The following is a 14,795-nucleotide window of genomic DNA, read 5'->3' on the forward strand; positions in this document are numbered from 1 at the left end:
AAAATTATAACTGAAAGCATTTAGATGAAATATTGTAGCTTTGCGATTTTATGAAAGTTACCAAACTGTGCCTGTTTCTTCATCAGATTTAAAGGGACAACAGGATTTATCTCACAGGTAGCTCTAGGTATTAAATGCACAGTGCTTAGATTCCTGCCTAGCACTTAGTAAATGTTTGCTCTTACTAGCAATACTTTACTAAAGAATAAATGTTCACAATCGATATGACAAGAGAAACAGAACACACCTTTCAGAGAGTCTAACTGTCCACTTTCTTTTCTGACTATATCCTCTTGAGGACTAAGTTCTCCTTCCTAACTTGTTCATTTCTTCCCTTCACTTTTGTCTGTAAGAAATTATACTGATCATAGACATTCCAGTTCACTCTAAAATGTTCTTGTAAGCTTCCCTATCAACTATTTGTTATTTACTATACTTTAAGAAAAAAAATACACAATTTAGATGACAGATCAGAGCGCTGAACACCACTATCTATACCATACACAAAAATAAACTAAAATGGATTAGACTTGAATGTTAGGACCTGAAACCATAAAACTTCTAGAAGCAAACCATAGGAGGTAAAGCTCCTTGATATTGGTTTTGGGGATGACTTCTTGGATCTGACTCCAAATGCAAAAAGCAACAAAAGCAAAAATAAACAAGTGAGACTATATCAAACTAAAAAGTTCTGCACAGCAAAGGAATTAACTAAATGAAAAGGCGACCGACTGGGAGAAATATTTGCAAATCATATATCTGATAAGGGTTAACATCCAAAATAAAGAACTCATATATATCTCAAGCAAAACAAAACAAAACAAAAACAAACAAAAAATCTTATTAAAAAATGGGGAGAGGATCTGAAGACATTTTCCCAAAAGATATACAGATGGACTACAGGTCATAAACAAAAAAATGTTCTATATCATTCATCACCAGGAAAATGCAAATCGAAACCACAATTAGATATTATCACCTTACACCTGTTAGAATGCCCATTATCAAAAAGATAATAACAAATATTGGCAAGAAAGTGGAGAAAAGAGAACACTTGTGTTCTGTTGGTGGTAATGTAAATTAGTGCAACCATTACAGAAAACAGCATGGGGGTTCCTCAAAAAATTAAAACTGGAACTACCATATGATCCAGCAATTCCACTTTGAGTAATTTACCTGAAGAAAATAACGCCGCTAGCTTTTACGCACCCCTATGTTCACTGCAGCATTATCTGCAATAGCTAAGACATGGAAACAACCTGAGTGACCACACATGAATAATAATGTGGTGTTTATACAATGGAATATTATTCAGCCATAAAAAAGAATGTGATCTTTCCATTACCAATGACATATTATTCTAAACCAGTCAGGCAGAGAAAGACAAATACAGTATTCTCTCTTATATACAGAACTTTAAAAGAAAACAAAAACCCGAGTTCATCCAAAGAACAAACTAATAGTTGCCAGAAATAGTAGGTGAGAGGTGGACAAAAAGAATGAAGGGGCTCGAAAGGTACAAACTTACAGTTATAAAATAAATCATGGGGATAAGATACAGCATGGTGACAACAGTTGATAATACTGTATTGCACATCTGAAAGTTGCTAAGAACGTAGATCTTAAAAATTCTCATCACGAAAAAAATCTGTAACCATGTATGGTGATAGATGTTAACTGGACTAATTGTGATCATTTCATAAGATACACGATTATCGAAACATTATGTTGTACACCTGGAACTTAAATGTTATGTCAATTCTACCTCAAAAAGAAATTGCTTAGAACACAATGCGAACCACATGCCACGAGAATAGCAAACTAGAAAGAAACCTGATCAAGGCAAGCTTATATGTTTACTTACCATTATTCTTCTCACTGTCGGCAGGTTTCATCTGTATAGGATGATGCATCTAAAAAGGAAAACACATGAATGTTACCAGTGTACGCACTGAAGGCATTCAGAAAAACAAATGAGACTCCAAGGAATACCAAAACTAAAGCCTTAACAGTTCTCTTGCACTCACATCTGCCTCATGATCTTTCCCTCACAAAATATCAGAATAGACAAAATGCTGAGTTAAGAAGTCAAAATTCTCTTGGCTGAGAAAGAACAATTTTGAGCCTACCTTCTTTGAAATATTCCCTTTACATCAATTCCTATGGCAGTCACCCTTTTCCCAAAATGGTTTTCAGTGTGTGTCTGATATGCATAAGTATGTTTCACATGTCAAAACCACCACAGTTTTACTAACTAGTTAGTAGGAGCTTTCTTACCCCTGGGAGGACTTTCATGTTGTGAAGAGCATTCTGTGCTTCTAATGCAGCTTTTCGGGTGTAAAATGTAACAAAACAGCACCCTGCAATAAATGAGATTTCATAAAATCAAGCCAGTCCTTTGAAAGCAGACAATTCTTAGAGTATTCTGTTCTCCCTGGACATACTAGAACTTAGAAAAAAAGGGCAGGTTTATTAAAATTAGCCAGGGAGAGACAGAGAGACAAAACTTAGCAGAGGAAAAAAACACATTATTTTCTATGCATTTTCTTTATTGTTATAATCTCTTAGTTCTATTAAAATTCGTTTTTAGCTGTTCCTACAACTCTCTGGGAAAGACGACTTCCCTTAACAAAAGTCATGGTACCATGCCATTCAACCCACTCTACTTGGAACACCAGGTAGTGTGCTAGCCAAGATGACTCTGCCACAAAGAAGATGCGGCCCTTGCACTCCTGCGGCTTGTAGTCTACTAGAAACTTTCTTTCTCAGAATACGTCACTCCTTATACTGCAGCCAACATTTACCGAATACCTCAAATGTAATATTTGATAAATTATAAAATGACTTAAGAATCTTGGATCTTTTTTTGGACCCTTGGTTCTCATCAAATGTAAGTAGGCTTCTATAGCACACGGCACTGACTGAGTCTGCAGATTTTGTGCTTTCTATCTTTACTGGGGATAGGAGGGAGGAAGTGTATCTCGTAAATCTTGGGTCCGTAGTCCCATGAGATATAACATAGATTTTTTTTCAAAATCACTCTGCAGTTAAGATTTTAAATCTGCATGTTATACTGCTATTTTAAGAAACTACAGTGTTTTTATATTTCTGGTTAGCTATGTCAAAAAGAGAAAATAATTCCTGTTTCTAGATCCTGTTTTTAAGCTGGTTCCGAACATGACACTCATACTTGCTCACATTTACACTGTAAAATAGCTTTCACAAAAAAATGACTCTGAATCAGTCACTTGGAAAAATAAGAGTATTTGTATGTGCGTATGTAAGGTGCTAGTGCCTTATCTACCATCAGTCCTGTGAAACATCTCCTCTGCTGGGCATTTCTGGAAGAAGCCCAGCTTTTCTTCTCCTGTTCATTTATAGGCTATAGCAAACATGTTACTTACAAAACAAGTCCCTCCTAGTTGCTGGGCTACCTTGTAAGGCCTCTACATACACCAACAAAAATCCACAGGTACATGGACAGTTTTTTCTTTCAGCTTACTCTAGCCAAAACACTGAAGAAAATCTTATGTGGTTGGTTTACTTAAACTTTATTTCTGTCAATCCCAAGATGGAATGAGACAATCGCATGAGTCTGTCTCTTGAATTTAGAGCTCTCACAAAGGACTCCCTAAGATCCAATTTACAAATCATCCTCATGTGCCACCTTAACCTTTAATTTTTTAAGCCATAAATTGTGTTTGGGTTGGAATATATAGTGACTATAAAAAGACAAATGTTTCCCCCTACACGACCATAGGAAGGAACACTCTGGCAATGTGAGACGGCATGCACACGACAGAAATTACATATAAAACCCCAAGCCCTCACCTTTGCTCTGAGGAGGGTTCTGGCTCCTATCCCTTAGGACGTTGATTTCATAGACAGCACCATACTGTTCAAAGAGTTCCCTCAAGTCCTTCTCAGACCAGGTCCTTGGAACCTGGCCCACAAACATCTTGATAGCATCAAGATCCGGTTGGTCTGGGTGGTCCAGGGTGCCGTTCATTTTCTTTGAGCTGCATTAGATAAAATAAAACAATTATGTATTCATGTTGCTTTCTAGAGGGAGTTTTCTCGGCTTTAAAGATCTCAACTACTTCCTATAAAAGCAAAAAAAAATTCTACTTCCTTTCACTATTTCCACTCAATTTATCAGGATTACCAGAGTTCCCCGGTCCTCACCCTTATCATGGCCACTCCTTTTCATTAGCATTAAATCCCAAACTAAAGACACCATTCTGATGAGGACCATCCTGGATTTTAACTAAGAAATGGAATGTTACTCATTACTTATCTAGCATGAGAATTCTCAGAACTTACCAAGTTCTTAAAGCAAATTTTAACAATTTTTAAGCATAGTTAACTTTGTAAATGTCCATAAAAATCACAAAGTACTATTGATTATGAATAAGATACAGGACTCTCGATGTATACAATGAAAAGTAAAGTTTTCTTTAAACATTTGATCAGAAGCACTTGATTTCCAAGGCCTAAACTAAAGACTAACTAGAATGCCGGGCTTTGAATGTGGCTGTGTCATGTTAATCTTGGTGCTCTTGAGTTAGGTCTCCAGATCAAAACAAAGCTCTGCTTCTTAAACTCTAACAAACAACTGTGATATAAACATAAACAATGATGCCATCATTCCAGGTTTTTATTGTTTAAGTTATCCAATTTACTGGTATTTTCTCAAGACTCTACCAGTTAATTTCCTTACGAACTGTAACTATTACAACATGGACAAATTCCAATCCTATCACAGCAAACTTATAATGCTCCTGCTTTAATACCTTCATTGCTACCCCTGCAACTGCCAAGAACCAAGTAGGATTTCTTGTACTATAAATATTTCCACCACTCAAAAAAAAAAGACCTTCTCTTATGGCTATTTCAAGATCTTATCTAAACTAAGTACTTAAATTCCAAAGAGCCAGCACAGTTAACTTTTCTATATGTTTGCTACTTAATCCAGAATCACATCTTCAGTCAAATTTGCCACGTTTTAACAGTCAATCCTAAATAAACTGCTAGTTTTCATTAAAGGAAAAACAAGTTTTTCCAACACAATTTTTTGAATAGTATTTAAAGATTCTTGAGAATGCTGAATCTATCAAAACAGCTCAACCTCTGTCTTTTAATTCCTAAATCTTTTCGAACTAAACACCCACAGGTGCTATTCTCACATCACCTTTGCTGAACCCAGTACTAACTAAATATCAAAAGCTATTAAGACAAGTCGTATATAGACCACCAACTCTTGTTGCTATGTCTGTGAAGGCTCCCCATACTCTAGTCTAGCGCTCCTAGAAGGCAAAAACTTTATTTTCTATTTATTCTTGTAGCCACACCTGGTATGGTGTCTGGTTTATAGTAAGTACTCAATAGTAAGTACTCAATGTGAGAAATTTTGTGTTCTCAACAATTCCCTTTATTTAAGCAACTAACCCTGATAAAAAATGAATGTTGTACATAAAGGCTCACAAATTAAAGAGCAGCCATTATTTCCTATGATTACTTGTTACAGGATCAATCTACCTTTTTTTTTTTCAACTTTTAAGTGTTCTGGGATGAACTATTTTATTGGTTTTCCTTTAATCTATTAATTTAAAAGCACATGTGGCATGTCGTTGTAAAAATGTAAATGCTTTTAGAAGCCTAGTTCTAATGTTCTCACAGAAATCATGCTACCATGATAAAAAACAAAAAGCACTAGGACTAGTGAAACATGAGCATCACTCCCTACACCTACCCCTAACAACTTTGATTACCAATTTTAATATTTTATTAAAATGTTGCTAATCTTTAATCATATTTCTAATCTACGGAAGGTTAACATATAACCCCAGTGGTGCTCAGAATGTTTTGATGATAAGGAAACCGACAGTTGTTTCTGAAAACAGGCAGGAGTTTATTAATTTGTATCACACTGTCCCTTCCTTCTGTATTTGCATGCTGTTTCTAAACTTTCTACATCACTGTTTAGTGCAAAAGCATAAACACAGTCAATACACATGGATTACGGTTTATCCAAAGGTTCAGTTGAGACTCAGCATTCCAAACGAATGCTGTTCCTTTCTCTCTCTACTCTCTAAATCTCTCTCCATTTCTTAATTCCACCCACTCCAGGAACAACCCCGCCCCCACCCCAATACCAATTCACCAGAAGAATCCCCAAGAGCAGTGCTACTCCAAGTGCCTGAAGACCAGGGGCAATCTTCAAACCTAACTGTTTAGAACCTTTGACAGAGACTGGACCAAGTAATTTTATAAATGTTCAATCTAATAATAATAATGACACACAAAATGCAAACTTACATCTTACTGTTTTCCTACTCAATTGTTTTTACTGTATTTTACCAGTCGGGGTGGGAGATAGGGTGTGGTCCTTTCATCAGTTTGAGAAATACTTCTTGAGCACAGCAAATTATCAGGAGAGACTCAAGATGCTGCTGACATTATGCAGCTGGAATTATAACATTGGCTTATTCCTTCCTCCAATACTGGGCACCTACTTACACAGGTCAGGCATTGTGTTAGATGTGGTATACAGAGGTGAATAATGAAAATATTTCTTTGAAACACATGAAGACAAGAGTTAGAAATAAAAGTGGCAACATCAGCTAAGATGAAAAAAGAAAAGGGAGAAGCAACCACTTGTATACCTAGGTATGTGCGGTAAGCAGTCACAAACTTTCTCACCAACTGCTACTGTGTCTAAACAGAGGAGCAACAGAGCTCTTCCTCAGTCTTCTACACACACCTACAGCATGCACAGCTGTCTTCAAGTTAAAAGTAACCACTGCATAAAAAGTCTCCTGGGGACAAGACTCTCAGTGTGATACGCCAAGGATCCCATAGCGTCCAGGTATGGCATTTACTCTATATATCACTAAATCCACTCTCAAATTTGTGCCTTACCTCCTTATGGATGAAGCACTCCTCAGGGTCAGTGATCATGAATTCTGCATGTTTAGTATGCCTGCTCAAGAACCAAGGAATTCAGCAGCCCCCTGGAAAAATGTCTACAGTGTCCCTGTCATTCTTAAGACTTAAGTCTATGGAAGTCTTATCTTCTGTGGAAGCACTGTCAGTATTTCTATGAAATACTGAACTGGGAATAAGATGAAGAGAGGAAAAGCAGGATCTGCAGCAGCAAGGAAAGAAAGGAGATGAGAAGGCAGCAAATGTTTCAGGGGAAAGGCATGGCACCAACCACCTCTTTTTATGTTGTTTCTGGCTCATTAAGAATGAGAAACTATGAGAAACCAGGACCAGAGGCTGCCTTGTCTACCTGATTCTCAATGGAACATGCCATAGGAAAATAGAGCAGAGAATCAACTTGGAACAGAAACATAAGGGAAAACAAAGAACTTTATTTTGAAAGCACACCAGCTCAAAATTCCTAAACCCTCTCTCTCGCTTATCTCTCTCTCTCTCTCTAACTTCCTAGCCCCAGGCCCAGCTCAGGGGGGCGCAGAGCTGATGTTCTCTTCTACTTCTTTCCCATCCCCAGGCCCTAGCTGACTGGACCAGGGAGTGGATATAAACCCAACAAGCTGACCCACTGGCTGGCCAGAAACAACACTACAACCCATGCTTAAAACAGAAAGACAGGCCTGGCTAATCAAGTTCTTCTGCAGATGCACTGAACAAGACAACAGCCACTAGCTAGATGTGGCTATTTAATCAAAAAATCTAGTTCCTCAGTCACATTAACCACATGTGACTAGCAGCTACTGCAAAAAATGGCAGAGATATAGAACATTTTTATCACCACAGAAAGTTCTATTGCACAGCACTGCTCCATGGAATCTGGAAATGGTTACGAGAAATAGGCAGTTAGTGGTAAAGTCAGAAGCAGAAAAGATGCTACTGGAGTAGTGAGTTAAGCTGACAAGATGAAAAGGCAGTGGCAAGAGATCACAGGGGTCATGCTACAATACAGATGAAGTCTGAAAACGTTATGCTAAGTGAAAGAAGCCAATCACAAAAGGCAACACATTGTGTGATTCCATTTATAGGAAATATCCAGAATTTGCCAATCCATAGACACAGAAAGTAGGCTGGCGATTTTCTAGGAGTGAGGGGGGAGAAAGGGGAGGCAATGATTGCTAAGGGGTACAGGGTTTCTTTTTAGGGTGATGAAAATGTTCTGGAATTAGCAGTGATAATTCGACATTGTGGGTAAAGTAAAAATCACTGAATTATATAGTTTATAAGGGTAAATTTTACATTATGTGAATTCTAAATGAAAGAGAGACAAAGGGAAAGAGAAATCAAAAGACAGGCTGGAAGGATAGTGGTAAGGCAAAGAAAGCCATGCTGCAACCAAAGTTACAACATAGATGAAGTAGCAGCACATGTAAAGAGAGCAGAACATGTGTTCAGAGTCAGAAAGAGAGTTTGCAGGTTTTCCAGCTGTGGGGTTCCTGATTACATCATAGCCCAGTCCACATGTGTCCTTACAAGAAAGCCTTGCAAATGTGCTAGCTTGAGTGGGTATCTGTTCCTTGCAGCCACATCTGTTTAAAAATCATTTCCAAAACCTTTCATTACTCATTTTTTTTTAACTTTCTTGTTACCTGTTGGCCTTCATTTTTCAACAAACTGAAAAATTTCAGATACTTACCAATCCCTCCACCTCCCCTCCCCAGCAGGCATAAATACTTGTTCATCCCAATTTCCAGCCACCACCCACTCTTAACCAGGTCCCTCTGTCTCACATACTGTGCTGTGAAAAAACTGACACAGAAGAACATCAGAATAAAAAGGACCCAGAAACACTAGCCTGAGTTACTTACCAGCTGTTCTCTAGTGAGAACAAGACAGAATATGTCTATGCTGGAAGGAAGTAATTTTCATTTGGCTAAAAGGAGATTTTCCTATGTTAGTTGGGGTGTTAGGTGCTAGAAAAAGCTATCAATAAAGGTTTTTAAGGCAATTCAACAACAGAATAGCTAACAATCTACTTGTGAAGGTTTTCATATTTCTTTCCTGTGGTATTGAGATAATGTCTAAAGCCCTTATCTCTGTAATCATATCTGATTATTAAAAAAACAAAAAACAAAAAACACCTCACAGGGCATATCATTCGTTTACCTGATTTTCCAAGCTTCTACTACATGTCAGACTATATAGGTCTATTAAAGTAGACTGAACAACTGCCCTGGAGGCAATGGCACTGAACAGGTGGAAGGACTATAACACCCTACAGATGAAAAAAAGTTCTGTGAAAAAACTCACTGATATGGTTTTATTTTATTTGGAAGAGGGGCGTGTGTGTGTGTGTGCAGAGATTTAGGCTGAATGGACTAAGCAGTTGGAGAAAGTGCAGTAGAGCAAGTATAAAAAGCCTAAGAGGTGTGGAGAAAATGGTAAGGTCTCATAAGGGAGAAAAGAGTGAAAGAACATTAGAAAGATAGAAAAAGCACTTAAGTTAGGAATATTTTTTAACGTATTAGAAAACAGAAGAGAATAGATACGTCAGAGAGACCCACTGAGGGGTTTTCCATATTATACTGGAAAGGCCTACAATTTATTCAAAAATTTTTAAACAAGTGATCGCATCTGTCTTTTAAAAGACATCTGGCAATAACCTAGGGGATGAAATAAAGTGAGGAAATGTGGAGATCAAGAAGCTCTTGAAAGACCTAGCTCCTGAGGTTAGCAACCAGTCTCAGGCAATGCTGAAAAATTCAGGGGGCAGGATCCACTAGAACTTGGAGATCACTGGATAAAGGAGATGAGAAAAAGGAAAAAATTACTGATCACGCTTGAATTCTACTACAGACAATACTGGGGATCATTTTTGCATGGGGAAGCTTCCAGATGGAGGTAGTCAATTCTTACAGTCACAGAGCTCAGGGGATGTTTAGGAGATAGATAGAGATATGAGAATCAGAAAAGCACATCAATTCCCCCTTAAGCAATGAGAGAACCAAGAGCAAAGGCCTGGGATAGAAGCCCTGGTCAACATTCATCTCTTAAGAGTGTAATGCAAGCAAAGTGAGAGGATCCAGGGGAAGCTGAACAGTGGTCAGAGTAGAATCAAGGACACTGTTAAAAGTGAGAACAGGAACTAGAGCTCAGGTGCCTAGGGCCCTTCCACAGCTCCTCCATCAATTCTTCTCTGCTGTGAAAAAATTTTTAAGTACGATACACTGCTAGATCCCATTCCTAGGCAATATCACTTCAGAGAGAAAAATCTCTGATGTCAAGCCTCCTGCTTAAGTAATATGAGTGAAGAGGGCTCTGAATCCAAGGGAGAGTTGGCAAGCACACACCATTCTCAAGAACTTTCTTCTTCCTAACTCTGTGGAGTGTTTTAGTGTATGGTGTCCACTTGGGACTGAGGACTCGCAATAATGAGAAGAGCTGATGGCTAACTGTTCAAGGACACCTAAGGCCTGGTCTAGTGGGCAAAAATAGTATATCATTAAACTTGCATTTTTAAGCCCAAGATTGACACCAGTTCTCCTTAGGCAAGTTATAGCCTCTTTCAACTGGGTTTCTCATCTCTAAAATAGGAGCAATAGCCTATGCCCAATTAATCTCACAAAGCTTTTGTGAAGATAGATGACTAAAACGGACGTGAATGTACTTGGGGGAAAAAATGATAAAAGAGCCCTGATTACCTCTACTCAGAATAACCTGTATTCAGCCCGCTAGTTCTCAAACTTTACTATGCATGAAAACCACATGAGATACTGTTAAAATGCAGATTCTTGGGCTCCATTCCAGCATAAGAATATCTGAGAATGGGTACAGGAATCTGCATTATGTTCCAGGTAATATTCATGCAAGTGTTCCATGGTCCAGACTTCATGGGATACAGAATCAGTCTGACCTCTTAAAAGATGAGAAAACAAGACTAAGGAAAAATGTTCTAAGAATTGAATACTAGGCAGTGGCAAAGCCTAGAGAGAGTGTTACAGCGAAAGATAATTTGAGCAGCAAAGACTAATTTCTAGGGATCATATCTGATACATGGAAATATTTTCATTATGTAGTTAAGTCTTTATGATGGCATTCATTGTGATTTTACCTGTTATCTACTGATTAAATAGATTTTAATCAGTAAAGAACTCTCATAAAAAGACATCTATGTCACTACTATTTTGGAGATTACAGATGGCTAGGATTTACTTCAAATGAGCAAGCCATATAACTCTGAGGACTACTCTATGAAGAACTACTCAGAATCTGCTATTATTCACACCTGTTACACCTAACCCCAGGGTAGCCTGACTTGCACATGGAGGCCTAAATTAAAAGACCAGCAACTACCACCTGTTATTTAGGGAGTATTTTACCATTTAATACTCTTAGCTTTGAATAACCGAAGACTCATTTACTTGAGGTTCCAAAACATTCTGAAGCTTGGTTAAAGTAACTGAAATGAGGAGTAAGGAATGTGGTCTCTACAAAACCCACAACTCAGGTTCCCTGTAGCTACGACTCAGGGCCAGGTTAGTATTTTTGCTGTGTATAATGGCAGCATCTCTTCTTGAACACTAGTGCAAACTGATGAGGCTTCTCATTTCCACATTTGAAATTTATTTGGGCAAACTGCCAATTAAATTCAATCTATTTTTTTGGAGGGGGAACATATGACACCTCCCAAATCATGTATTGTGTTTCATTTTCAATTAGGTTGGGAAAAATAAAAATCCAGAATTACACTTCGCATGTCAATATAGCATCTTGTATACACTACTAAATATATCCTCTGTAATATGAGTCTACCAGTCTCCTCTGTGATGAGTCTTAGAATTTGATCATTAATAAGTAACTTCCCAAAAGATTATTTGAAATTATATATCCAACCCAAAGCAATAAAGCTAGAGTAAGCCAGCACACTTGAGTTGATGTTTCTGGTCATGTATCAAATACATCCTTATGTACAGAAGTTAGTTATAGCCTGGAGGAAATCAGCAACAATGAGATAGATCAGACTACAATAGAAAATAACCATAGCGTGGACTTTGCTTCCTCATCCAATTTTTTCTTCTCTGTTTAAAGGAAAGGGACCAGTTTCATTAAATAACAAAGAAGACAACCCAGTTCCTCTGCTTTTGATAAAAAAAATGAGACAACAAAAATACTTACACGGGACTGGAATTCAAAGAGCAATGATCCACCATCATTTCTGGAAGGAAATCCAACTTAAACGCAGCCATCACCTCACTCTCCCCTTCAGAAGCCAATGATATTAACTTGCTGCACTTGTCTGATCCACAAATACACACAGCTTTAGCTTCCTGGGCCCCACAAAAAACACAAAGTGGAAACAGGAGCTCAGGGAAACCAGCATTAAGTGCCACAGAAACAGGCAGGACTGGGGAAGGGAAAGGGAGTACTGGATTAAAAGGGGGATGTGACCATGTGAAGGGAGGCTCAGCCCAGCACACAATGAAAGTGCTGATGCGCCAGGCTTGTTTTGTGTGATTTTCCCTGGCGAAGCAGTACTAAGTGCACTGTCAGATAAATAGAGTGTCAGATCCATGAAGATAGCAGTGGCTAACAGAGCAGAAGAAACATAAACTTGTTTCACGTCTTCCAAACTCCTCCCTGCAAATCAATTTTGAGGACCCCCAAAAAGCCCAAAACTGCCAGAAGAAGGGGGGAAAAAAAAAAAGGCGCGCTCACCTCATATTGTCTGAAAATGTTTTTGAGAACAACTTGGTTGTTAGCCTTGGTCTGGTCCAAACTTAGTTTCCATGTGCTAAAGACAGCAATGAACACAATCCTTGGGGCCAAACTAACTCAGAATACTCAAATAAGGAGGAAGAGTTCAGCCCTTCAGAAGCAGGCCAGAAGCAAGCTGGCCAAAGAAGGGCCACCAGAAACTTCTTGCTTACATACTAATACCTGCACTGGACCATGCTGAAAGCAAAGTGTGCTTCATCAGAGTGATGGACTTTAAATATTGCTGCTTCCGTGACATTCATTAGGTGACACAAGGCGGAACTTCTTTATTAACTCTGAATCTTAATTTGTCAGAAAATTTAAAAGGTAAAAATAAAAAGGGAACTATAGTATTCTGTCTCTTGATAAAGTACTAGGAAATAGTGTCTTTTCAGTTGTTTGACCTAATGATGAAAAAGAACTGGGGTCTGCTAGGGATAAACACTCAAACATGAAAGGAAGGACAGAGAAATGTAAACTAAGCCTCTTCTCTGTCCTCCTTTAAACTTCTGCTAAAACCAAGATTAATGAATGCACACATAAAAATTCTATTGTGGGTGAGCAGCAGAGATGGATATACTTAGCAGTCAAGGCAGATGTGGTGCTCCCGTTCTCAATTTAGCTCCACATCCCTTCAAACAACAAATGGTGGCATTTCAATATTTAGGCAGTGACTCTAAAACTATCTCTGAAGGCTCCCAAATTTCCCAGGCCTTCTTTCCATTTTTATCATTAGGGTTGCCTTACCTCAAAGATTTCACTTGACTCAAGCTGAGTTCACAACACAGTGAACTTTGAAAAAAGAAGTTATGTTCAGCCTGTAAGGAGGTAAATGGATGAACTCCTAAACTTGGAGAGTTGTTTAAAAAAAAAATGAAAGGCAGAATGTCATGGTACAGGCCTAAATGATCTAGTCCGTGTTAAGAGCAGCTGACACCTGTCTACGTTTGACTGAGGAAGGTAGAAACTGTCTCTTCAGTCCAATATCCAGACATAAGCACCCAAAATTTAGAAAAGCAGCAAACTGCTTTTCTATTTTGTCAGAGACTCTGGCTCATTTGATCTACTGCTTTAGAGACAGAGGTGGCAGGAGCTCTCTTCCATCCTCCTAGAGGAGGAAGCAAAAACATGTTACAAGTGAGAGGAGACTATGCAACCGGCACACAATACACCAAGCCGATTCCCAGATAGATGATGGTAACCCAAGCAGGGACTGGTTAAGTTACTGGTTAGGTTTGTCCTTGTTTCTCCTATGTACACTGGAGCTTTTAGTTCAAGGATTCCTTTAAAAAGGAATCAACAAATTTTAAGGAATCCCACTGGTAATTGTTATACTTTTACTATTCACTAAAAATACACAGCTTTTAATTACATCTCTATTTCAAATTGGTAAGAGAGTACTTAAATGTGGGATACTTTCGTGAGTATCCAGGCCTGCTTGGTGTATGAAAAGGTGTGCACTCCTCACAGTACTTTTTACCAAGCCAAATGTTGGGAAGCATTGATTTAGAGTAATATTTTAAAATCCATTTTATGATTTATAAAGCAATACTGCTTTAGAAACCTACAAAATGAAAATGTTATTACATGAAGGAGGTCATAAGCGTTATCGCAGTATAATCAAACTGAACATGCTTGTGCGGGGGGGAAGCACAGATATTAATCACAAGCCACTCAATTTTAGAAAAGGGTTACAAAGTTAAATGATGATAAAAACAACTATGGGAATATAAAAATGTAGGTATTAAAAGAGAAAATTAAAAACTAGAATTAAAAGTTATTTACAGAAATTTGCCCATAAGTTTTTTTTAAATTTCTTAACCAAAATCACATTTCAGGCTACTGCCACAAACAATGCATTAAAAATAAAGAAATAGCAGGAAAGGTTAAAAACCTGCAAAAGGCCTTAAACTTTTCCTCGATTCCCTTTTACCATGGGTCCTCTCATTACAAATTTATATTCATGGGTTCCTCTTCTCAACTAGTTGTCTGTTTCCTTCGCCTTGAATAGTCTCTACTTCTTTTCTAAGAGCAACTGTTCAAAACCTGATTATGAGAGGGTAAAGGCAATCAGCCTGGTATAATCATTAAGATCCCAGATCATT

The 14,795-nt window shown here is 38.1% G+C and overlaps 1 protein-coding gene across 15 annotated transcripts in view; it reads right to left on the minus strand.

The window, feature by feature from the left end:
• CELF1 (CUGBP Elav-like family member 1) overlaps positions 1 to 14,795 on the minus strand; it is a 63,507-nt gene that overhangs the window by 16,038 nt on the left and 32,674 nt on the right. For 12 of the 15 annotated variants that reach the window (XM_016146620.2, XM_036220140.1, XM_016146619.2 and 9 more), the window contains exons 2-5: positions 12,112 to 12,263; positions 3,832 to 4,019; positions 2,278 to 2,360; positions 1,865 to 1,913 (exon numbers count right to left, since the gene is read on the minus strand). In XM_016146620.2, coding sequence (XP_016002106.1) covers positions 1,865 to 1,913; positions 2,278 to 2,360; positions 3,832 to 4,019; positions 12,112 to 12,182 — 391 coding nt within the window. In that variant the 5' untranslated portion in view covers positions 12,183 to 12,263. The remainder of the gene's footprint in view (positions 1 to 1,864; positions 1,914 to 2,277; positions 2,361 to 3,831; positions 4,020 to 12,111; positions 12,264 to 14,795) is intronic. The other 3 variants (XM_016146621.2, XM_036220141.1, XM_016146622.2) reach the window with 1 other exon arrangement.

This window comes from Rousettus aegyptiacus, unplaced genomic scaffold, assembly GCF_014176215.1.
Source record: "Rousettus aegyptiacus isolate mRouAeg1 unplaced genomic scaffold, mRouAeg1.p scaffold_m13_p_5, whole genome shotgun sequence".
Taxonomy (NCBI): Eukaryota; Metazoa; Chordata; class Mammalia; order Chiroptera; family Pteropodidae; genus Rousettus; species Rousettus aegyptiacus.